At 42.9% G+C, this 25,639-nt stretch overlaps 1 protein-coding gene across 2 annotated transcripts in view; it reads right to left on the bottom strand.

Moving 5' to 3' along the window:
- Positions 1-14,033, bottom strand: part of Piwil2 (piwi like RNA-mediated gene silencing 2) — a 39,804-nt gene extending 25,771 nt beyond the window's left edge. Inside the window, exons 1-10 of one of the 2 annotated variants that reach the window (XM_070016609.1) lie at positions 13,958-14,033; positions 12,078-12,305; positions 10,158-10,245; positions 9,879-10,017; positions 9,263-9,466; positions 6,931-7,041; positions 5,243-5,360; positions 3,841-3,965; positions 2,891-2,971; positions 2,495-2,608 (exon numbers count right to left, since the gene is read on the bottom strand). In XM_070016609.1, coding sequence (XP_069872710.1) covers positions 2,495-2,608; positions 2,891-2,971; positions 3,841-3,965; positions 5,243-5,360; positions 6,931-7,041; positions 9,263-9,466; positions 9,879-10,017; positions 10,158-10,245; positions 12,078-12,260 — 1,163 coding nt within the window. In that variant the 5' untranslated portion in view covers positions 12,261-12,305; positions 13,958-14,033. Of the gene's footprint in view, positions 1-2,494; positions 2,609-2,890; positions 2,972-3,840; positions 3,966-5,242; positions 5,361-6,930; positions 7,042-9,262; positions 9,467-9,878; positions 10,018-10,157; positions 10,246-12,077; positions 12,306-13,509; positions 13,597-13,957 lie in introns of those variants that run through there. The other variant, XM_070016610.1, reaches the window with a different exon arrangement.
- Positions 14,034-25,639: the final 11,606 nt, after the last annotated feature.

Genomic DNA, 25,639 nt, shown 5'->3' with positions numbered 1-25,639 from the left:
AGACACGATCTTAATAACTTTTTTTTTTGGTCTGCACTGGTCTCAAACTACCAATTTAGCTAAACTACCTAAACTAACATTTTATCTATCTGATCATTTTCCATATCTGATGAGAGCTTTAGTCCCCACTCCCCATGTGACATCTGACACTCCCCTAGGCTTGCCTCTTGGGTCTATTTAGCCAGAATTTCCCTAGACCTGATGTTTCCTGTTAGAAAATTCCCAACCAATGTTGACATCCCCCCATCCATCCACTAGAACAAAGTTCCTTGGTTATAAATTTCCACTTTTCAAGTCAGGTGTAGTGGAGTGCTGTCCATACTTTCAGCTGCTTAAGGAAGGAGGGACTGAGGCAAGAGGCTCTACTTGAACCCAGGAATTTGAAAACAGCCAGGATTGGTCTCAACAAACAAATAAAATTTACAACCCCACTTTTCTTTATATTTGGAGCTGAGTAGGTTTCTCTCCCTTACCGCAAGCCTACTTAAGAGTGATCACTGTACCATCAACTATCTGCCTTACCATTCTCCTTTTCTTTTTTTTTCTAGGTCCAAGAGCAGAACTTGAATTCAGTACCTGCAGCCACTTTTGCTCATTCAATAGTGTTCTACCAACTGAGCCACACCTCCAACCCCATGCCTTACCATTCTTTAACAACTGCCATGAATTATTTTTTAACAAACACCACAACTAGATACATTATAGTAAAACTTCTAAAAAGTAAAGACAAATTTAAAAAGAAGGCTGGTACTGGTGGCTCATATTTGTAATCCTAGCTACTCAGTAGGCTGTGGTTTGAAGCCAACCTGGGCAGTAGAGTTTGTGAGTCTCTTAGCTCCAATCAACCATAAAAAACTTGAAGTGGAAATGTGGCTCAAGCTATAGAGTACTAGCCTTGAGCAAAAAAGATCAAGGACAGCACCCAATCAATCCCTGAGTTCAAGCCTGAAGACTGTCATTAAAAAAAATTAAAAGGCCCTGCATGCATGAGATCCTGGGTTTGATTCTTCAACACCACATAAGCAAAAAGAAAAAAGCCAGAAGTGGCGCTGTGGCTTAAGTGGTAGAGCGCTAGCCTTGAGCTGAAGAGCTGAGGGACAGCGCCCAGGCCCAGAGTTCAAGCCCCATGACCGACAAAAAAAAATTTTTTTTTTTAATTAAAAGGGATTTAAACATCAACAGCTACATGATCAATTGATCAGTCAATAGAAACAATGATGCCAGAAGATAATGAAGTATTTCCAAACTCTTAAAATATCTGCTAAATCTAGAATCTTTTTTTAAAGGAAAAGTAAAAGACATTTTAAGATAAAATCTCAAAGAATGTGTCACTGACAGATTCCACACTAAATGTCCTATTACAGGGAGTTCCTTTAGACAAAAAGAAACTCATCCCACACTGAATCCTAAAATGTGCAGAAAGGAATATACAGCAACAAATAACATTTCAGGAGATTATGGTAAAAAAAAAAAAAAGCCTATGGGCTGGGAAGGTGGCTCAGTGGTAGAGCGCTTGCCTTGCACGCATGAGGCCCTGGGTTCGATTCCTCAGCACCACATAAGCAAAAAGGAAAAAGCCGGAAGTGGCGCTGTGGCTCAAGTAGTAGAGCGCTAGCCTTGAGCTGAAGAGCTGAGGGACAGTGCCCAGGCCCAGAGTTCAGGCCCCACGACCAGACCCAAAAAAAAGCCTGTGAAGTTTCCAAAGGGACGGAAGGTCAAGGAAGACCTACAAAGACTCTGGAATCAGAAATCAAAATGGCTTTTATCTTTCAACAGCAAATCTAAACACAAAGAACTAGATAAATGAGGTGGCATAAACCCAGCAGTTAGGCGATGGAGGAGAAAGGATGGTAAGTTTGAGGCCAGCCTGGGATGGATAGTGAGACCCTGCCTCAAACAAAACAAAACAGAGCTAGAAAGCAATACCTTCACAATTTTGAGGGAAAAGTATCTCCAACCTAGAACTTCATGCCCAATAAAACTTAGATAAACTAAAGACATTTCAATCCCATAAAGTCACTAAGTCATTTCTTTCCATACAGACATATTTAGGAAAATATTGGAAGACATGCTACTTGTTAGAATCAGGGAACAACCCCAGAGGAAGCAGATAAGCTATGAGGGGAAAAGAAGGGCTTGCCGAGAGACAGTGAGGGTGAAATCAGCCTGGACAGCCAAGCGGGGGCCCAGGATTTACCAGCCATTCTAAGATGGTACTGAATTCTATGGGGATGAGCTATTAAACAATTACTGAGAACTTAACAGCAATAGATGATAATTTGCTCTTAACTGGTAAATTTTAGTTGGCTCATTAACATTTGGACCTATGTAAACCAATCCTGGTGATGAAGGGAAGCTGACTATGTTTCTAAAGACTGAGCTCTTCTGACTTATCGGGAAAGTTACTCCTTTTAAAGAAAAAAAAAAAAAAGGTATACCAAAAAGTTCTTATCAGCATGTTAAAGGTAGAATCCACCATTCACCATCCACTCACATGACATCCAGCACAGAATCATTACGGATGACCTTATGAGAGACATCAGCAAGCAGGAAAAGACCTCCATCTGTCCTCCGGATGCTAGCTGCATACCCAGGCCAGATCTGCAATCTGAAGAGAGATAATCTTTACGGTTCTGAAAGGAACAAGGCCAATTCCATGTCCTCATTTGAAACAATCGTTTGAATCCAAACTGCTTTTCTGTCGTAACAATGAGGAAGCCCCAGAAAATAAACTAAATCAGTATCACTGCCAATTTACTGAAAAATCCAAACTAACAAAAAGACTTAACCAATAAATTATGTTCACTACCATAAAACACTGTTGAAATATTTGTCCTTAGTAGTTTCTTTCCAGAATATTCAAAGGTAAAGGAGAAAAAAACCCACCAACCTGTGTTGCTGTAGTACCATGGCACTTGTAGGGTCATAGAAGTTTCTCCCCACAAGCTTCATATCTAAAAGTTTCATTACCCTGAAATTAAAAATCAGAACGTATTTTATTTTCTTCTTTTGTAGTGCTAAGGATGGAGTCAAGGGTATTCATTCATGCTAGGCACATATTCTACCACCAAGCTACACACCACTCCCCAGCCCTTGAATGGGCTAACAGAAAAATGTTCAAATTAAGCTCTATTTCTCTTGGCTATGTTTTCCTTTGGAAGTCTAAAGGGTCAGAAATGTTTGTGTTCTTTGCAAAATATAGCTTTTATGTTAAGAATAATCTTGTTAAAAGAAAAACCGTTTATCTTGCATTTTGTACAAATGACAGTAACTAATTAAACACCAAGTTATTTCCCAGACTCAGTTTCCACATTTGGAATCAATAGCCTACCACAGGGTGTTATGCTTGTTCCTGGCAGTTCAGTTTACTCAGCAAAAATTAAGTTCTGTTTTATCAAATGAGAGAAGTTTTAGAATAATAGCTATAGAATTAGAGTCTCAAAGGAAGCTAAATAATTGTTGCCTTGTCTTTAATCAAAAAATCCAAGGGGATTCTTATAGCACATGTTTCTTGCACTCTTTGAGTAGTTCCCTTACTAATACCACAAGTAAATACATAATATAAACATCTTTTTTCTTAATAGTTTCTTGAAAGAAAGCTATATCCCTACCCAGCTACCTCCAAACCTCAATTTGTATACTCAAATCTGCCCAAGCACACTTGTGAGAGAATTTTTGAGCAAGTGAGTATCAAGATCTTCCACTTATTTACTACAAGTTTCCAAACCCATCTAGGGTTATATCCATGATAGATGTAATGCTATCCACATTGCTTGAAGAGTATTATCAAAAATACAAGGCTGATGTTGAAACCCAGCAAGATTAAAGCTGTTTTCTTACCGCCGGAAGACAACATTGTAGAAGGGAATGCACAAGTCAGAACAGGGCTCCAGGATCTTTGTCAACTGAATCTTTACGCTTATCTCCGCGTCATCAGTTTTCCTTTGACTTTTTAACTCAACAACCTAACCGATAAACATACACAAATAAAAAAGAAATGACTACCTGGCACTGGTGGCTCATGCCTATACTCCTATCTACTCAGGAGGCTGAGGTCTGAGGATCATGGTTTGAAGCCAGCCCAGGAAGAAAAGTCCATGAGATTCTTATTTCTGAAAGAAGCCAAAAGTGGAGCTGTAGCTCTACTTGAGTTTCACCTTGAGCAAAAATGCTCAGGGATAGTCCTCAGGCACTGAGTTCAAGCTCCAGGACCAGCACAACAAGAACAACAAAAACAGAATCACCAAGCTATGATCTAACCCAACTGTATGAAAAACACTGCAATATCACAAAATATTTTGTTTTCCCTCACTTTCCTGCCCACGTCAGCAAAACCACAGCATGACTACCAAGAGTCAAGAGATTGTTTGGTAAGAGAAATCCATAGTTCAAAGTTGAAGTTTTAAGCCATTTTTTTCAAGTTATTTTTTTGGTAGTACTGGGGTTTGAATTTCAATGCCTTGTGCTTGCTAGGCAGATGCTCTATCACTCAGCCATGCCTTAGTCCTTGTTTGTTCTGGTTACTTTGAGATAGGGTCTCTTTTTTTGCCCAGGCCTATGTCTAGACCTCAGTTCTACTTTACACTTCCCACCATGGCTGAGATGACAAGACAGGAACGCACCACGGTGTCCAGTTACTTCCATTAAGATGGAATCTAGTCAACTTTGTTTTTTTTTGCCCAAGGTGGTCTGGAACCATAATTCTCCTAATCTTAGCCTCCTGTGTAGCTAGGATGACAGGCAGGTGCACAGTGCCCAGTTAAGCCATAATTATCACAGAAGCCAAAGTCTTCCAACCACTTTTTCTATGTGAGAAAGTACTTCTTGAAGACCTCAAATGCTAAGTTTTCTATTAAATCTGCAGACATCTGCCTTCTTTTTAATCATTTATGCAAATACTTGGGCTTGAACTCAGGGTAATGTCTTAGAGATTTTTTTTTTTCTTTTCAAAGCAAACACTCTACCACTTGAGATACAGCTCTACTTCCATCTTTTTGAGAGTTATTGGAAAAGGAGTTTCATGGGCTTTCCTGCCTGGGCTAGCTTGGAACCACAATCCTCACATCTCAGTTTCCTGAGTAATTAGGATTATAGGCATGAGCCACTGGCATCCAGTGAAATCTTCTTTACTTCTAAGAATAAGTAGATGTAACTCAAATGTGCAGGAAGTCTTTGATTTCCTAACATTCAAAACACTAGAGCACTCAGGTTTCATTTAAACAACTATTTCTTTGGGTCTTACTTGTGGAAGCTTAACAGGTAGATAAAGAATAGATCCATCAAAAGCAGTGACGTTTCCAGTGACAGAATGATGATCCCTCAACATGCCAAATCTCATGCTTTTGCACTCCACGTTGGGGCTGGAAAATAACAAAAGAGTTGTTTACTTACATTTGACTGAAATCTTTACCACAGCTATGCTATGGGTACGGTAGAGAAACAGTCATTTGTAACCATGCTCCATCTAGTGGTCATATTAAAAATAATATAGTTGACTGAAAAGATGACTCAAGGATACTTTCTCACAGCAGCATTAGAAAATACAGGGAAATAATGGAATGTGGTGGTACTTGCTACTTAGGAGGCTGAGGCAGGAGAGTTTAAAGCCTTAGCCAGGTACTGGTGGCTCACATCTGTAATCCTAGCTACTCAGGAGGTTAAGGTTTGAAGCCAGCCAAGGCCAGAGAAGTCCCTGTGAGACTCTTATCTCCAATTAACCACTCAAAAATCAGAAATGGCGCTGTGACTCAAGTGGTAGAGCACCAGCCTTGAGCAAAAGAGCTCAGGCCTATGCCCTGAGTTCAAGCCCCTCAACCCCCCCCCACAAAAATAATAAATAAAATAAAGCCTTCCAGGAGGGAATGGAGGAAGTTGGAGAGGAAGGAAGTAAAAGGCAAAACTTAACATGTATGTATCAGAGGGAAGGATACAGAGTGTGAGATACTGGGGTGAAACTGGAATACAGTATAAACATGTGTGGGTAGGTAACAATGAAATCCTTCCCATCTTGTGTAACTCATATAAGGCAATAAAATTATATGTACATGCTTTGTGCAACTACTTAATAATAGTAATTTTTTTAAATAACTAAAGCACCAGGCACCAGTGGCTCACACTTGTAATCCTCCCTACTTAGGAGGCTGAGATCTAAAGATATTCATTCAAAGCCAGCCTGAGCAGATAAGTCCAGGAACTCTTACCTCTAGTTAACCACAAAAAAAGCCAGAAGTAAAGCTGTAACTCAAGTAATAGAGCACTAGCCTTGAGCAAAAAAAGTTCAAGGACAATGCTCTGGCCTTGACTTCAAGCCTCAAGATTGGTACCAAAACAAAATAAAAACATACCAAGCTGAAACACAAAGAGCTAGGGGAATAGCTCAAATGGTAAAGCATTTGCTTACCAAGAACAATGTCTAGATTTCAAACCCAAGTACTGCTTAAAAAGAAAAGAGGAAAATGCCAGTGCCTCCCACCTGTATTTCCAGCTACTCATTTCCAGTACCTAGAATAATTCCAGTATTCAGTTATTCCAAAGCTAGCTGGTGGCATAGGTCAAGTGGTATAAGGTCAAACTGTGACACTAGCAAAAAATAAAATAAAATAAAATGCAAAATTACACACAGAAAGTTGCAAGGTCATGGAAGAAGCCCATGCCAAGTAAAACACTCTGAACTTCTGCTTCACATTAAATCCACTTCCAGAATCATACATAACCACCACATATCTGTTATGTTAAAATTTGAGTTGGTAATATAGCTAAAAATATGCCCACAAAATTGTTAACCTTAACTTCCTGCCAGCATCCAAGTATGGGCATCCTTCCATGGAAAGGTTCATGAGGAATCACACAAGTGAGTATTCAGTTATTCCAGGAGATGTGCACCATTCCTGCCCTCCAAGAAATGAACAAGAGAAAAAGAGGTGCAAATACCTGAAAGTCACATGATACTGATAAACTGCTTCATTATGACACTGTATTTTGATGAGGTTTAGTCCCAAAGACTGAAGTGTTCCTTTTGACCCTTGTTTCACAAAATGCTCTCTGGAAAAGCAAATATATTTATGAAGTATTTTTTATCATAATATATTATATGTATGCTTAAAATATCACAATGAAGGCCAGGCACCAGTGGCTCATGCCTGTAATCCTAACTACTCAGGAGGTTGAGATCTGAGATCAGGGTTCAAAGCCAGCCAGGGCAGGAAAGTCCATGAGACTCTTATCTCTAATAAATCACTGGAAAACTGGAAGTGGCGCTGTGGCTCAAGTGATAGAACGCTCGCCTTGAATGAAGAGTGCAAGAACAGTATCCAAGCCCAGAGTTCAAGCCCCATGACCGACAAAAAAAAAAAAATCACAATGAAGCCCTTTTGTACAATTAACTTATGCTAATAAAACTTTTTAAACAATCACCAGCCACATGTAATGCACCAAGATGAAGTTCATGGTTCAATTAATGCACGCTAAAAAAGGGAAAAAAAAAAAGAGGAAAAATGAATGACAAGAAAGTAGGGTAGACTCCATGAAGAGAATTAGTACAACTCTGAGAAGGGGGAAAACTAACAAGTGGGGAATAAATAAGATGAAATATGGCTGAAGCAGTTCATTTGCATGTATGAAAACCGAATCATGAAACTGCGTACAGGTGGCTCATGTCTGCAATCCGAGCTCCTCATGAGGCTGAGATCTGAGGATCATGGTTCAAAATCAGTATGGGAAAAAAGATCCTTGAGATTTTTATCTCCAATTAATCACCAGAAAACTGCAAGTGGAGCTGTGGCTCAATGTGGTAGAGTTCTAGTCTTGAACAAAAAAAGTTCAGGAATAGTTCTTCAAACCCAGAGTTCAAGCTCCACAACTACCACCACCACCAACAACAACAAAAAATGTACTAATAGAAGCTGTTGAAAATGTTTCAGAAGGAGGGAGAGGCACAGGGGAAAGCCATAGAAGGAGTGTAGTTGATGTATGTGGTTTGAATGTGTGGAAATGTTACAATGAAACCTCCTTGTACAACAAATGTATGCTAATAAAAACAAGAGCACCAGGAGAGTGGTGAGCACAGACTTCAGAAGCATTCATACTTCTTTTCTCAGGTTTCAGCTACTCTGGAGACTAAGTCCAAGAAAATCCCCAGGAATTCAAAGCTATCCTGAACTACAACACCTATAGGTACTCAGAAGGTTGAAACCTAGAGGACTGCGGTTCAAAGCCAGTACAGGCAGAAGTCTTTGAGACCCCATCTCCAATTAACCAGCCAAAAGCTGGACTGGCACTGAACATGGAGTTGGGAAGTGGTACACATTGTCAGCTGAAATTTTCACCACACAGCTATCATTGACACAAATACCTTCCAGAAAGTAATTCACAGTAAAATAATTGGGGAAAAGTAAGACTGCTCAGGTGGTACAGTACCAGATGTGAACAAGAGAGCTGAGCAAGAACTCAGGAGCCTTAAGTGCAAGTCTCACAATGGCAGAAACCCCACAAAACTAAATATAATAAAAACAAAGCTTATCAACCAACCCATATCACCAACAACAAAAATACTGGGGGAAGTAATGTTTTTCTACTTTTCAATTATAGACATACAAACCAAAACTCCAAGGTATACAAAACCAAGCAGTGTCTAATTAGATTTGGCCACCATACCTCTCCTAGTAATAGGACTGGAATGAACAATGCCAACTGCTTCTAGAAAGATGCTGGTAGTATTTCTCCTAAATGACTTGGTTGTCTTTGACATGCCAGAGATGTGTCTACCAGAACTGGGAAGGAAATGACTCGCCATGTCTATTCTCCATACATACTATCACATACATTCATTGTTAAACCCACTGATCCCACTGGCAAACACACACACACACACATACACACACACACAATGACTCACCATGTCTATTCTCCATACATACTATCACATACATTCATTGTTAAACCCACTGATCCCACTGGCACACACACACACACACACACACACACACACACACACACACACAAAACAGAAAAACCTCTGGCACACACACACACACACACACACACACACACACACACACACACACACACACACACACACACACACACACACACACACACACACACACACACACACACACAACAGAAAAACCTCCCAAACACCTCATGATTCTTAGCATCCATGGAGGACTATGGGCACACACTGCTACATGGCAACCCAAATACAGGAACACATGAGGTGCTTCTTTCATAGTCATTTTACCATAGAACAGGCAATGAGACTTACTTTTCTTTTTGTTCCAAAGTTAAGCTGGGAGGGGAATCCACAGAGTGCAGTGAGGTCAAGGGCAGTGTTGGGGGTTGTGACAACTGTGGGGGTTCCCGAGCAATCAGGCCAACTGAACCAGGAGACTTATTCACTCCTCTGCCTAAACCACCAGCTCTTCCCAGCGGAAACATAGAAGCATCCAAATTCCCTCTTCCAAGCACTCTGAAATGGGGAAGAGAGAAGCAAATCAGGCCTTTCTCAGTCATATTTCTATGTGCTCTGCATCTAGATAACATTCTACATTCTCTTCTTGGAGGAGTGAGCCAAAGATGTCCAAGCACAGCTGTGGGATTCACTCAAAATGACGACTCATCCTCCAACAGCTCTTGATAGTCACTCTCAGAACCACCTTTCAGGGCAGAATTGACTCATCTAGACTAAAGAACAATCAGGATAGAGGGTTAAATGGAGAAAAGAAAGGGTTTGTGACCCAGTGGTTGCATGGATCACAACAGAGCTTCTTCCAGTAAGCATCCACTTTGTAAAGGCTCATTCATGAGACAACACTGAGTTCCCACAAACTCTCTTCCCACCTGAACACTAGGGTCACACAGGAAGGTGACTTATTACCTACCTGTTCCAAGCAACAGAGACCTCTGCCAGCTTGCTATCTCCAGTTGCCAACACAGATGGATCAGGGAAAGGAGGATGGGGTTCTTCTTTATCTTTGTGGGTCATATTAGCAGAAAAACCTCTGCCTAAAATGCCTCTGCCTGAAAAAAAATTTTAAAAATCAAAGCTTAACTGAAACAAGTAAGTATACAGCTATTTTTTCTGAAGGCAAACTGCATGGATTTCAAAACAAAGCAAGCGTCCGTACCTCTACAGTTCTCAAATTAAGTTTTCCACATACCTAACGGAGGCACTTCACGTTTGGGAGAGGTCGGGGACATTGTGGCAAGGCCCATGCCTTGAAACATGGAACCCAAACCAGCAGACTCCTGTGGGAAGTAGGTAAGTAAAGTTATTTGGAGACATAGTTTAAAACTCCACAAGTAATGGCTTTTCTGGAAGTCTGGAAGTTTACAAATTCTATGTTGCAATTATAAATGATAAGAACGATTGTATAAGGCTGAGCACTGGTGGCTCATACCTATAATCCCAGCTACTCAAGAGGCTGAGTTCTGAGATCTGAGGATCCTGGTTTGAACCCAGAAAAAAAGAGTAACTGTACAAAAATTTTCTCAGTATAGCAATGGCACTCACTGAACACTATGTTGGAAATGAGCTATACAACTTGTGGGTGGGAAACAGAGGGAAAAACTGGGAGACAGTGAGGGAAGGGGTGGCATTGTCTAAAAAGAAATGTACTCTTCATCTGACTTATATAACTGTAACCCCTCTGTACATCAACTTTATAGTAATTTTAAAAAATTTGGTACTTATGGTCACATAATACTAGATTTTTAAAGCATAGTTAGTTGAAAAGTCAATTTGATGCACAATGTAACAATTATTTCCTGTATACCAAAAGGGAATAAGAATACTGGTTTAAAAATTTTCAAAATAGGGGGCTGGGAAGGTGGCTCAGTGGTAGAGCGCTTGCCTTGCATGCCTGAGGCCCTGGGTTCGATTCCTCAGCACCACATAAGCAAAAAGAAAAAAGCTGGAAGTGGCACTGTGGCTCAAGTGGTAGAGCGTTAGCCTTGAGCTGAAGAGCTGAGGGACAGCGCTCAGGCCCAGAGTTCAGGCCCCATGACCAGAACCCCCCCCCCCAAAAAAAATTTCAAAATAGCTAGAACATTTGAAGTAGCAAGTTTTTTTTCCTGTGTTAAAACAACATCCAATGGAATTACTACTGCTTTCCAGTGGCAGTCTTGAAAGATTACTGCTATACCAGTCACATACAAACCTAATCAATTAATCTAATTAAACAGATAAGATTACTGTCACATAGTTTTATCACAACTCATTACATTTGACAATGTCATCTCTTAAAATGATCATAACTGAATGACTAGGTTCTTCCTATACATGTAATTTGTCTTTGACACAACTTACTATGGATTAATACTATTTGTTAAATCATGGCTATTAAAAGATCAAGAACACACACATGTTCACACTGCAGCAGCAAGAGCTGAAGATCTCTGACTTAAAGATTTGTGCAAAGTGGTTTGAAAGAAACAAATCTAACAATTATTATCTCAGAGGCATGAGTTACTACCAATACCATAGAGTACGACCAAGGTAAAAACCTAAACACTGAGGGAAAAAAAAACCCAGAACAACAACATACAACAGGCTATAATTTTGTTTTTGTTTTTGCGACAGTCTTACTATGTACCTCAGGCTAGCCTAGAACTCACTAAGTATTCCAGGATGGTCTTGAACCTGCTAATCATCCTTCCTCAGTGTGACAAGTTCTGGGATTATAACCATGTACCACCACACCAAGCTCTTTTCACTGGCATATATTGGCAGTCTGTATCTTTAAACCCAATTATGGCTGGAAGGATACAAACTAGAGAACCAACCTAAGATGATTATCCAAGTCTATCTAGTATTTATTATAAAGCACTTATTCTAGGCTTGCAACTTTAGGTTTTGAATTGTACACCCAGAAAGAAGTAACTACTTGGAACAAAGCAAATTAACTTCCCACCTCCCTCTTTGCCCCTCTTCCTTCCCCTCCCCTGCTCACCCCCAAAGCTCCTGGCCTTTTAGCTGGTTTTCTGTCTTAAGTACTTTGAAATTCATCATGTCCACTGATTACATACATTATACTGAGTACACATGCATGTTACTCTTGTGCATCTAGTTTTGGTCTTACCCTTTGTACTGGCGGCTTCTGGGTGTTGTCCAGCTTTCTAAACATATGGCCTCTGCCTACAGGTGCCTTAACCAGAGCTGAGTCCAAAGGTTTAGGAGAATGTGGCCAACAGCCTGGCATGCGAATACACTGAGATGAGTGGATGGGAGCAGGACCCCTGAATGGTGGTTGAACAGGATCCATCCCAAAGCTGTAGACACAGGTGTTGATTCTGTTCTGGTTAGTCACCTGTCAACATTTTTAAAAGAGAAAAGTTCCCAATTCTTTTCCTTCAAGAAAGGCTCACAAAGCATAGGGAAAAAAGTAACTTTGAGTCAGACCAGTGATTCCATTAGCCTTCTAAGACATATTCACTTCAAAAGTTTCTATGTTTAAGGCCAGGCTCATGCCTGTAATCCTAACTACTCAGGAGGCTCAGATCAGATCATGGTTCAAAGCCAGCCCAGGCAGGAAAGTCCATGAGATTCTTTTTCTTTCTTTTTTTTTTTTTTTTTTTTTGGTCCGGTTGTGGAGCCTGAACTCTGGGCCTGAGCACTGTCCCTCAGCTCTTCAGCTCAAGGCTAGTGCCCTACCACTTGAGCCATAGCACCACTTCCGGCTTTTTTCTTTTTGCTTATGTGGTGCTGAGGAATCGAACCCAGGGCCTCAGGCATGCAAGGCAAGTGCTCTACCACTGAGCCAACTTCCCAGCCCATGAGATTCTTATCTTCAATAAACCACTAGAAAACCGGAAGTGGCCCTGTGGCTCAAGAGGTAGAATGCTAGCTTGTGCTGAAGAGCTGAGGGACAGCGCCTAGGCCCAGGGTTCAAGCCCCATAACTGACAAAAAAATTTTTTTCCTATGTTTATATAAAGAATAGACTGAGCCAGGTGCTGGTGGCCCATGCCTATAATCCTAGCTAATCAGAAGGATGAGCTGAGGATAAAGGTTCAAAGGCAGCCAAGGCAGGAAGTAGAACTGTGGCTCAAGCAGTAGAGCACCAGCCTTGAGTGAAAAAAATCTAGGGATAGTGCCCAGGCCCTGAGTTCAAGTGCCAGTACACATACACACAAAGATTGAAACATAACTCCTAAGAGGCTAGTGTAGCAGTAGCTAAAAAACATGGATAATTCTTTGAACCCAGCCTTTTTTACACTATCAAAGCTTGCTATTATTCCCTTTCTCAAAGGTATCCTTTCTCCCCCATTACTGCTAAAATCATGCTTATAACTCCTTGCTCACACCACCCATGGCTAAAGAAGTACCTACTAAGAGGTGCTATATCATGAACCAATCACCTATCTCCGGAATCCTCCCCCTTCACACTTCCCTCACCCAATCTGCACATGAAATGATTTAGGCCCCTCCTTAAATGTCTGCAGCGGTTAGCAGCAGACACTTAGCTAGATGAAAGGTTTAACAGGAGGTGGCTCCATCTGAGGCTAGGCCTACCTTTCGACTCCTGCAAGCAGGTGGTGAGGGCTGGGGGCACTAGGCCCAGCGCCTAACCGAAAGCCAAGCGAGGCCCTGAAAGCGTATCCCGCCCCCTTTCAACAGAGCCAGTTATCTTCCCACCAATAGCTCTGCCGGTAAGGGCGGGAGGGGGCCTAGCCCAATCTCCTTCCAAAGAATTCTCAGTTCAACCTCAGCCGAGCGCCCTCCCTTCGTAGGCCGCCGCCTCGCGTGTGAGGCGGGCCGCGCTCTTCCGGTCCACGTGCCTCGAATAACGACTTCCCGCCATTCCCCTCCCCCGCCCGCACACCTCCCACATGGCGGAGGAGGCGCCTCGAGGGGCCGGAGCTCTGCCGTCCTCAGGTGCTTCACCAAACGCCCACCTGGGTTACACCACAGCTGGAGGGACTTTATCCTCTTTGCCCTGCCACTCCAGACCTCTTCTCACCTGAGCAGTAGGGAGAGGGAACACCGTCTTCTACCACCTACCACGCAGGAGCCCAGAGGGTTTGCTGGGTCCTGAGACAGGAAGGAAGGGGAAACCCGAGGCTGATCCCATTGGCCAAACAAAATGTCACTCGCAAGACCTAGCCATCTCATTGGCTTATCTGCATAAGGCTTACCCTTTCCTTCAGTCTGCAGGAAGTTAGTTCTAAGGGGGTTCAGGAAGTTATGACGAACCCTAAGGCCTCAATGCTCTACCTTTTGTTGGTGGTGGTGGTCGTCGTGGAGCTTGAATTCTGGGCCTGGGTGCTGTCTCTCAGCTCTTCAAGCTCAAGAGTTGTGCTCTACCACTCGAGCCACAGCGCCACTTCCATTTTCTGGTGGTTATTTGGAGATAAGATGCTCATGGACTTTCCTGCCCAGGCTGGCTTTGAACCGCTATCCTCAAATCTCAGCCTCCTTAGTAGCTAGGATTACAGGCGTGAACCACCACCTCCTGATTCAGTGATAAATTATTTTAAAAGCCCAGCAAGCTTGGAGTTGGAAATGTAACTCACTGGTAGAGTTTTTGCCTAGCATGTACAGGCCCTGGGTCCATCTCCACCCATCTTCCCCTACACACGTCCCCATCTCCTCTAAACCCCCATTTTCCCTTATACACATCCTCCAACTCCCCCAAACCGTCTCTCCCTATATTCCCAATCTCCTACATACACATTCCCCAACCCATCTTCCCCTGTACATAATTCCCTCCCCCCCTCAAATGAGCTTCGATTCACATTTAAACTCCACAATGTATGATCTATACACTTCACTTTCTTTAAGTATAAAATATGAGACTAGTGATTTTGATGGTGTAGGCACTTGCCTAGTGTGTGTGAAGCCTTAGGTTTGATATTCACCAACAAAAGTATACATTCAACAGGGCACCTGGGGCTCATGCCTGTAATCCTAGCTACTCAGGAGACTGAAATCTGAGGATTGCAATTCAAAGCCAGCCCCAGAAGGAAAGTTTGTGAGACTCCAATTAACCACTAGAAAACTGGAAGTGGTGCTGTGGCTCAAGTGGTAGAGCATTAGCCTTGAGCTGAAGAGCTGAGGGACAGTGTCCAAGCCGAGTTCAAACCCCACGACCAACAAAAACAACAAAAAAATCCATTCATAGGGTTGCATACAAATATAAATATACTTAGTACAAAGAGATGGCTCCCCAGTAAATGTTGCCCATTATTATTTATTTATACCAGTTAAGTCATGCCTCCAGCCTGGCATTTTCTTGATTAATTGGGGACGGGAGTATCACAACTTCTGCACCCAGTTGGCTTGGAACCTTCATCCTGTTAAGTCTCAGCCTCCCAAGTAGCCAGGATTACAGACATGGTCATTGGCACCCAGTTTATCATTATTGATGCATAAATTTGTGAGCCAAGAACTTTCTTCAAATGATACAGAATTATTAGTGGTTGGTTCTTCAATCAAAGAAACATTTTTTCCCTCTGTCCTATTTCATCCTATTTCTGCCCTTGTATTTGTGTGTGTGTGTGTGTGTGTGTGTGTGTGTGTGTGTGTGTGTGTCCAGGTGCCATGCGCACGTATACACACGTGTGCATGCCAACCCTGGAGCTTATACTCAGGGCCTACACGCTGTTTCTGAGCTTCTTTTGCTCAAGACAAGTGCTCTACCACAGCTCAACTACAGGATTTTTTAAAGCACTTTATTGGAGACAAGTCTCAAGGATTTTTCTGCCTGGACAGGCTTCAAACTAAGATCCTCAAATCTTAGCCTCTTGAGTTGCTAGGATTACAGACATGAGCCACTTGTATCTGGCATCCACCCCTAGATTTTAGGAGGTCGTTGGGGTCATTTCTGGAGGTGTCAGAAAAGACCAAATGGAGATCTTCAAATGCTCTTCATGGAATAGGACAGAGGTCGACTTTACCCTTCCCAGGTTGAACTATCCCATCCAATCGGACTACAACAGTAATTCTGGAATCTGAAACTGTCAGTCAAATGAAATCTTTTCATCCTGTCAACTGTTCCTCTCAGCTAACTTGTCACAGTGATGAAAAGCTAACTAACACAAGTGAAATCAAATGTCTCATAGTGCCCTTACAGGAACAGAATTCAACTGTTATTAGTTCTGGATCTGACATTCAGTGGTGCATCTGAAACTTTTACAAAGTCCTCTGCTTGGTGCCCAGCCTATGGTAGTGGGTGTACTGCCAAGTGTAGAACATGATGGATCCAGGAAGCAAAGGTGGCTATCGGGAAATGGAGGCTAGCCTGTACCTTGATTGCAGTTGGTCTCATCAGAGAATGGGCCCTCACTTTGGGCCCCTACATAATTGACCCAGACAATTCTACCATCAGCCATGATTTGTTTCCATGGTTCATGGCTCCAAAGAGGGAAATTTTTAATCTGCCAGTCTGTAGTTTTCCAAGTGGCAGACCAAATAGTTAGGCCATTGTCAACACGTCAGTAAAAAACAGACCAAGATTCATCAATAAGTATCGACCAGAGCTTTGAGAACAGCTTTGAGTTCTGTCCACTGAAGCAACTGCATCCATTTTGTGTTCCACACAGCTAGCACTGTTGCTGAACGGTCCAGCAGTCGAAGTGACACCACTGGGGTCAGCTTAGCAAAGCATCAGTACAGTCTAGGACCTAGAATTTAGGGCTTCTTATATAAACTAATTGCTGCATGAGCTAGTGGCTTTGCTCTGGGCTGTGGAACACAGGATAAACTTCTCTAAAAGAACAGCTGCTGCCTTTTTTGTTTTTCTTACACAAAGCTGAGCTGTAACTGGGGCCAGGGCAGCACAGAACATACCATCTGACCTGAGAGGCTTACTGGATCTTTACTGCAAGATGTTGAATCTGAGTTTTAGCCCCCCCCTCTAAATGTGAGTATCAACCATAGGTTTTGATAGATATATGTGGTTACCCTTTATCAGGTGTTCAGTTTTGATGATAACTCAGTAGCAAGCTAAGAGCTGTTTTTCAAGAGGGATATACCTCTTAGTTACATCAGGGAGGCAACAAAGTCATAATACCCTAAAGGTATTATAATGGAGGGTGTCTCTCTTTGCCACAGGCTTCAACCAGCAAATGACCAAAGACTTTTAGCTCAAAGGAGTCATTAGTGTTGTGGGGTCCTGAAAATATGATATCTCCACACACAGCATTTCCTGATTGGTATAATCCACTTTGGCATTTATAAGTATACATAACACAGTAATATAAAGCAATAGTTGATCACTCACTACAACAAGCCACAAGAACAATACAAGTAAGTCATGCCTTTATCCTTTCGGGCAACATTTATTTGTATCTTTAATGTGCAAGAATATATTAAGTTCATGGTATAAAGTCATACCCCAAATTACCTATACTCTTGTGTTCTTGTAGGAATATCAGATTTAAAAATATACTGCAAAACATGGTGGTGAATGCTATGAAGAAAGCAGGAAAAAGCAGATTGGCAGGGTTAGAAGTTTGGGTAGTAGTTTGCTTTAAGTTGTTTGTTTTTTTAGCTAGGTGCTAGTGGCTGATGCCTGTTAATCCTAGCTACTCAGGAGGCTGAAATCTGAGAATTGTGATTCAAGGCCAGCTTGGGCTGGAAAGTCTTTGGACACTCTCATCTCCAATTAACCACTAGAAAACAAACAAAGGAACTGGTCGTATAGATGTGGCTCAAAGTGGTAGCATTCTAGCCTTGAGCAAAAAACTCAGGGACAGCTCCAGGCAGAGTTCAAGCACCATGACCGACCAAAAAAAATTTTTTTTGGTAGGGTCTTGATATATATAGTGTAGGCTAGCTTTCAACTCACAAGCCTTCTGTTTCAGCCTCCTGAATTATAGGATTATAGGCACTCATGGCTATCTTTATGGAATAAGGGAGTAAGGGAGTCTCAAAGAATGGGAAGACTTCTAGAAACAAAACTTATAGATATCTGGATATAGGCAGGAAGAAAAAGAATGGTAAAGCCCCAAAGCTAAAGCAGCCAGATCTGTGCGGCTGGAGCAGGATTACCCAGGTAGAGACTACTGGCATATGATACTGTCTTCTAGAATGAATGGATTTTGGCTTCTTAATAAAAGAAACATATCTATCTGTTTTGTTTTTGGTCATTGGGGCTTGGCTTGAACTCAGGGCCTGGGTGCTGTCCCTGAGCTTTTTTGCTCAAAGCTAGTGCTCTACCATTTTGAGCCTGAGCTCCACTTTTGGTTTCCTGGTGGTCAATTTGGAGGTAAGAGTTTCATGGACTTCCTTTCTTGCTTAGGCTGGCTTCAAATTGTCATCCTCAGATCGCATCCTCCTGAGTGGCTAGGATTACAGGTGTAAAGCAACAGCACCTATCCATCTTATCTAAAGTATTTTAACCTGTCACACCTAGATGTATGTTCCTTGGCTTAGGGAGAAGTCCTTTTCTTTGGCACAGGCCTGCTGACTGTGATTCCATGGGATCTGAAATCCTTGCCCCTCCCCCTCTAGTATACTGCTAAGATCACCAGTTTGCATTGCTCTAAAAGTGTCCTGAGGAAGTGGCGCTGTGGCTCAAGTGGTAGAGTGCTAGCCTTGAGCTGAAGAGCTGAGGGACAGCGCCCAGGCCCAGAGTTCAAGCCCCATGACCAACAACAACAACAAAAAAAGGCAAAAGTGTCCTGAGAAATCAAAGCACAAAGATCTTGTAAGATGGTCAGAGGGCAGAATTACCAGGGACGTTCATGTTTCCCTCCTAGCTTTGTAACCATCTTGCCTAAACTTTACTGTATTTTTTTTGAGCAACTTGTCTGTTTTTCCAAAGCATTTTCCTTAGCTCCTCTATCTTTGGGCACTCATATCTTTGAAGTTGATATAACTCGTTTGAATTGTTTACAGCATTTTCAACAACAGTAACTTTCTTCACAATTGTCTAAGTTATGTGATTATGAGTGTGAACATGACTGGCCACAACAAGCCTGGGAATACACATGTGTCAGGGAAAGCATTTCCCTCAGCAATGGGAGGGGAGCGGCATGCCCTAGCACACACTGACACTGGCTGAGAGAGGACGACACTTGTTAGTATTAACCCCATCTTTGGTCCTCAGCTCCACCTAGACCTGAGCTCCGCCCTGCCTTAGAGTTCCTGACCCCTCTCTCTGCTCGGACCTACCTTGCACTCACATCCCTTCTGCCCTCACCTCCTCCTCCAGACCTACCTGCCACTTAGATAGGGGCAGACACGCTCCCTCTTCCAGGGAGATATGGCCCCTCTAATAAACATTATAATAATCTTTCTCCTATTTCTGCCTGCCTCTGCGTGGTCCCCTGGGATGATTGTGAAAGATTCTTACATTTGGTGCTTGAAACCCAGGATAGGTTCCCCAGTGGATTTGCTCCCCACTCCACTTCAGACAGGGGTCTGACCAGCTGCCCCAATAGTCCTACTACCATCTGTCACTAGAGGACCACCAAGGTAACTTTTCTGAGTGCTCTACCTCCTGCCCATCTAATACTGGCTAATTTATTCCTACTCCCAGGTTAGTGACCAGTACGAAGGCTTAGATTCTGCTGTTCGGGCCACTGGCCCTCCATGGGGGATCTTAGACCCCAGAACACTTGGCCAAGTATCTAAGCCTCATTCCAAGGGCCTTCCATGGCCGAGGGACCCAGTGATTCAGTGAGACTCGAATTGGCTGTTGAGTTCCCTTTTAAAGGAACCAAAGTGCACTACCAAGGATATTTGGCAGCAAGCTCGGGTTCCAAAGGTCACTTGCCATGGGAAGGAAATTACAGAGGAACTTTAGCTGAAAGGTTTTCTGTTCTTATTTAGCATGGAGATTCTGTTAAATTCTGTAAATCTTGAGCTCTCTCTAGCATTGACCACTTGGTGGATAATAAAGAAGCTGAACAGGTGCTATCTTGGCATTGGTAAATCTCCAAAAAACTCTTGGAGGTGGAGTCACACCTATCCCTCAGGCAATGTGTGTGCCTGAGTCCCTAGAGGCAGGGGCTGGGATATGATCTCAAGCTCCCGATGACCCTGCCCCCTGCTTAGCTCAGCTGCTAATTTCAGCCAACTATGAACCTTCCCCCTTGACCTGACCCAGCCCCCCCAATCAGCCCAGGCACCATTATGGTATGCCACATGTCTGTGTTTACGTCCTGTCTCCTGTCTACTGAAAAGTTTTTTGCTGTTGGCAAAGTTTTGTTTTTATAATGGACCACATGGTTCCATCATAATTAGGCAAAATAATACCACTAAAATTTAAAAAAACCTTAAATGGCCAATATTAAAATATAAGCATGCTCTATAATTTGTGCACAAACATATTTATTTGTCTATATGTAAAATATGTAAAATGGTCATAGTTTCAAAAGTTACCAAGTGTTCTGCTTGCTAAAAGATCTTTGTCAGTAGAAGTTGTAGTTTCAGTGGCACCAGCCTGCAAAAGCCAGTGTGAATCAGGTCTTTAGCCAGTATGTCTAGAAATTTTGCAGGTAAACAGCAGGAGGTGCAACAATCCATACATGCTGGGAGGCACCACAGCCTTGCCCAGACCCCAGCCTTGCTCCATCACACATGACCAAAGCCTGGTGATTCAGGGTGAAAAGCAGAAGCCACTTCAGATCCACTGAAGCTCAGAACTTTACATCATCCTGATTTGTGTTCCCTTCCACCTGTCTGTAATGTTAATCCACACAAGTTAGACCATAAGGGTATATAAGCAAAAAATGTGATTTGATTTCTGTGCTATGTTGCAATTGGATCTATTGCTAAAAGAAAAAAGGATGCTAAGTATAGATTCTTGGTACAGTGCTGGTACTCATAATTGCTATTTGTTCAAAATTTCCTAAAGGTAACTCAAACTACAGAAAAAAATGGCCATTTTAAACAGTAGACCAAGAGGTAATGGGGGTTGTCCACTGTTTCAAAGGGGCATTTAGATGTAAATTAAAGTGATTTTGGGAAAAGGGATTAAAAATGGCATCCCCTTTGTAAAAATTTTGGGAAGTAGAGTGGCTGGCTTCCTAGAAACAAAACAAAACAAAAAAAATTAAGTAAATGTTTGTTTCAAAGTGGAAAAAGGTAAATTAAGATTACTAAAATGTTTAATTGCTTTTCCAATTTGCTCTTATACTTTTTTTTGTAACAGTTTCTAGCAGGCTCACAGCAAAGAACAGAGGATTCTTACAAGTTTTGTGAGATGTAGCTTTGGCCCTTAATAAGTTCCAGGTAAAACCATGGTTATAAAACTACTTCCAAACCGGGCGCCAGTAGCTCACGCCTGTAATCCTAGCTACTCAGGAGGCTGAGATCTGAGGATCACGGTTCAAAGCCAGCCTGGGTAGGAAAGCCCATGAGATTCTTATCGCCAATTAACCAGCAAAAAACTGGAAGTGGCACTGTGGCTCAAGTGGTAGAGAGCTTGCCTTGAGCTAAAGAGCTGAGGGACAGAGCTCAGGCCCAGAGTTCAAGCCCCAAGACCAACAAAAACAAACAAAAAACCCTACTTCCAATGACCACCCTTGTTGCTTTTTTTTTTTTTTTGGGGGGGGGTCCGGTCGTGGGGACTGAACTCTGGGTCTAGGCGCTGTCCCTCAGCTCTTCAGCTCAAGGCTAGTGCTCTACCACTTGAGCCACAGCACCACTTCCGGCGTTTTTCTTTCTGCTTATGTGGTGCTGAGGAATCTAACCCAGGGCCTCAGGCATGCAAGGCAAGCGCTCTACCACTGAGCCACCTTCCCAGCCCCCTTGTTGCTTTTAATTGGAGTAATAGTGGCCTTTGAGAGACTCATTGATCTGAAAACCTCTGTTTGAAGCCAGCCTGGGCAGAGAAAGGTTCCTGTAAGATTGTCATCCCTAATACACCAACAGAGTGTTGAAAAAGTGGAGTTGCTTTAGGGCTCAAAGTGGCAGAGTGCTAACCTTGAGCTGGAGAGCTGAGGGACAGCACTCAAACACTGAGTTCAAGTGCAGCTACTGACCAAGGGAAATGCCAAAGGTACACTTATCCCAACATGGAGAAAAACACTCCTGGGACCCTGGCAATGATGAAGGACCCAGAGGCAGTTACCAGCCACTGCTTGGATGATAGAAATGATGTCAGATCCTGCAGTCACTAGTGCCTGGCCCTTCAAAAATTGATCAGAGCTGGGAGATCATTGGAAGATAGTTTGTAAGCATGCTTTTCTAATGTTGAGCTATTTCATAACTGGGCAGGAACTTGCCAGTCATCTGTGATAGTGCGCAATAAAAAGCTAAGTTTGTAAAATGTGGAGGATAGTTTAAATCATAACCCCCTTGTATATGCTCAATGTCCTAATTGGCAGTGACTTTTAGACTGGCACCCACCACATAAATTCATCTGATAAGGAAAGAAAGTTTGGAGACCTGAGATTATGTCCCTATTGAGATCTGTCTAAAGGCATACACAGGTAGGCATTGTTAGGGTCACTAGAGACCAGCTTTCCTCAGCCAGACAGAAAAATGCTTTTGCAAACCAGAGTGCTAAACAGACTATGCTGCTACAGCTCAAAAAAAGGTCTGTGCATTTGTTAAAAGTTAAATATTGTATATAAGCCATTTTAAACAAGCTGCCCAGAGGCAATGGGCAGTACATGGAGCGCCAATCAGTGGCAGTTTGAAAACATCTACTGAGTTTTGATATTACAGAGCTCTGGCAAGTAATTGTTAGTTGATTATTAACAAGTGACAGGTAACCTCTATCTCTATTGATCTCCTTGTTGCTTTAATTGGAAATAAAAAGGGTTTTTGTGACAAGACTCCTTTCACTACAGTTCAAAGCCAATCTGGGCACACACACACACAAAAATCCATCTAAAACTCCAACTCCCAACTCACCAGCAAAGAGCCAAGCTGGAGGCATGGCTCGAGAGATTCTCACCCCTAAGTAACCAGGCAAAGACTGGGAGTGGCATTGTGACTATAACTGGTAGAGTGCTAGCTTCAAGCAGAAGTGCTCAGGGACAGTGCCCAGGCCTTCAGTTCATACCCGGTGAATGCCAACTGGGACAAGCTATCCCAGCAACGAACACTGAGACCCCCCATGACGAGACTCAGTCCTGACAACGGGGAACTGTGGAGAAGAGTAAGAGGAGATAACAATTCTAAATGGAGTCACTGTATACTCATCCTTTCAAAATTAATCAGAACTGGGAGATCAAGAGAAATAGTTGCTTGACTGCCTAATGTCCATACCTGTCTACCTTCTAACTGGACAGAAAGTCTTGCCTTTGCTAGCCTCTGACTGGTTACTTCCAACCAGTCCACTATGCTCTTCCCTACCCAGTTGCCAAAAACCCTAGACAACCCCTTTCTGCCCGTAGTCCAGTTATTCCTCCTTCCCTGTAGTGGGCTACAACTGGACTTATGCTCCAAATGGAACTTTTCTGGCCTATGGCCAGTGTGTGTTCTCCTATGTCATTCATGTTAATGACCTTGTCATCTTGTCAGATTTTGCCTGACCTTTCCAAAGATTTATTTTAACAGGGTAACAGTCCCCCACCCAGGACACCATCTGTGAACAAGTCAAGGCCATCCTATTATTACAGGCAACTGGAGACTTCACTTACACTGCCCTGCCTGGCCCAGCACACACCCAGATGCTAGAGACCCCAGTCCAGTGACTCCTTGATGCCCCCAGGCCAGCAGGAAGTAGCCAAAAGAGCCCATGACACCCATTGGCTCTGATAACAATTATCATGGAAAAGACGAGGACCTTTACCAATCAAACTGTCAAGCAAATGCTTCTTGGGTGGTACCCAGCCAAGCAACAAATCAGGGACCTTTGACTACTTCGCCCCTTTACAGCAGGAAGTAGCTTCAGAAGAAACAACCTCTGCCCATAACCCTAGCCTGGTATGCCAATTGTTATTAAACAATCAAATGGGTAATGTTAGTATTAACCCCACCTTTAGTCCTCAGCACCACCTAGACCTGAGCTCCTCCCTGCCCTAGAGTTCCTGCCATACAGATGGCCACTCCCTCTATCCACCCAGAGCTACCTTGCACTCACATAACTTCTTCTCCCAGACCTGCCTGCCACTTGGATAGTGGCAGATGCCATGTGCTTCCTCTCCTGGGGAGATATGGTCCCTCTAATAAATTTTATAATCTTTCTCCTGTGCCCGCCTGCCTCCGTGTGGTCCTGAAGGAGTCTTGCAATGCTGGGCAGCTATCCAGTCAGGGTTCTGACTGAACCTCTTCTTTTTCTTTTTTAATATTCATATAGTTTAGAATGATCCTTGATGACAATCTAACTTTACAAATGCACGATTGATAGAGATGTAAATAGGTGCAAACATTCTATAGGGCAAAATCTATTTTTAAAAACTCACAAAAGCTGGGAAGGTGACAGTGAAAATCTATTTTAAAAAATTCACAAAAGCAGTGGAAGAGTGCTTGCCTTGCATGCATGAGGCCCTGGGTTTGATTCCTCAGCACCACATAAGTAGAAAAAGCCAGAAGTGGCGCTGTGGCTCAAGTGGTAGAGCGCTAGCCTTGAGCTGAAGAGCTGAGGGACAGTGCCCAGAGTTCAGGCCCCATGATCCACAAAAAAACAAAACAAGAACAACAAAAACCCTGAAAAATGTCATACATAGGGTGGGAGGGACCTGGCTCAGGGGTAGAATACTTGCTAAGCATGAACAAGGACCTAGGTTCCATTCCTAACACTTTACAGCAAACAAGCAAACAAAAAGATGTATCTCTTTTTGACAAAGCTACCTGGTTTTAACTCATAATCATAAGTCATGCAGTTCAAGTAATCCTAGCTGTTCAAAAGACTGAAATCTAGAGGATTGTGGTTCAAGGTTAACCCAAGCAGAAAAGTCTGCTACCCAACATTTCCAGATGAACTAGCAAAAATCAGAGCTAGAGGTGTGACTGAAGTACAGTGCCAGCCCAGTAAGCATGGAAGCAAGCAGGTTAGTCAAACTCAAAGCCTTGAATTCAAACCCTAGTACTAGCCAGGCGCTGGTGGCTCACGCCTGTAATCCTAGCTACTCAGGAGGCTGAGATGTGAAGATCGAGGTTCAAAGCCAGCCCGGGAAGCACAGGCCGTGAGACTCTTATCTCCAATAAAACCACTAGAAAACCAGAAGTGGTGCTGTGGCTCAAGTGGCAGAGTGCTTGAGCTGAAGAGCACAGGGACAGTGCCCAAGACCAGAGTTCAAGCCCTATGACAAACCCCCCGCCCCCTTCCCCCCCAAAAAGCCCTAGAACTGCTGAGAAAAAAGTCAAAATTTTTTGTTTTTTGAGATGGAGTCTAGTTATGCTGCCCAGGCCATGACAAGTATATACCACCTCACCTGGTTAAGCAAAGCTATTTGTGCATGCGTACATGTGTATATGTGCTGGTCCTGGGGTTTGGACTCAGGGCCTGGGAGCTATCCCTCAGCTTTTTTGGTCAAGGCACTATAGCATTTTATCACTTAAGCCACAGCTCTACTTCCAGCTTTTTTGTGGTTTATTGGGAATCATGGACTTTCCTGCCCAGGTAGGCTTTGAACCGGTATCCTCCGATCTCAGCCTCCTGAGTAGCTAGGATTACAGGTATGAGCCACCAGCAACCTGACACAAAACTTTTTTTTTGGGGGGGGGAGGGGTCCGGTCGTGGGCCTGAATTCTGGGCCGGGGCGCTGTCCCTCAGCTCTTCAGCTCAAGGCTAGTGCTC

Source organism: Dipodomys merriami, unplaced genomic scaffold (genome assembly GCF_024711535.1).
Source record: "Dipodomys merriami isolate MVZ:Mamm:240054 unplaced genomic scaffold, mDipMer1.0.p SCAF_12, whole genome shotgun sequence".
Lineage (NCBI taxonomy): Eukaryota > Metazoa > Chordata > Mammalia > Rodentia > Heteromyidae > Dipodomys > Dipodomys merriami.
The sequence above is the reverse complement of the archived record's forward strand: the minus strand, read 5'-3'. Positions and strand labels throughout refer to the sequence as shown.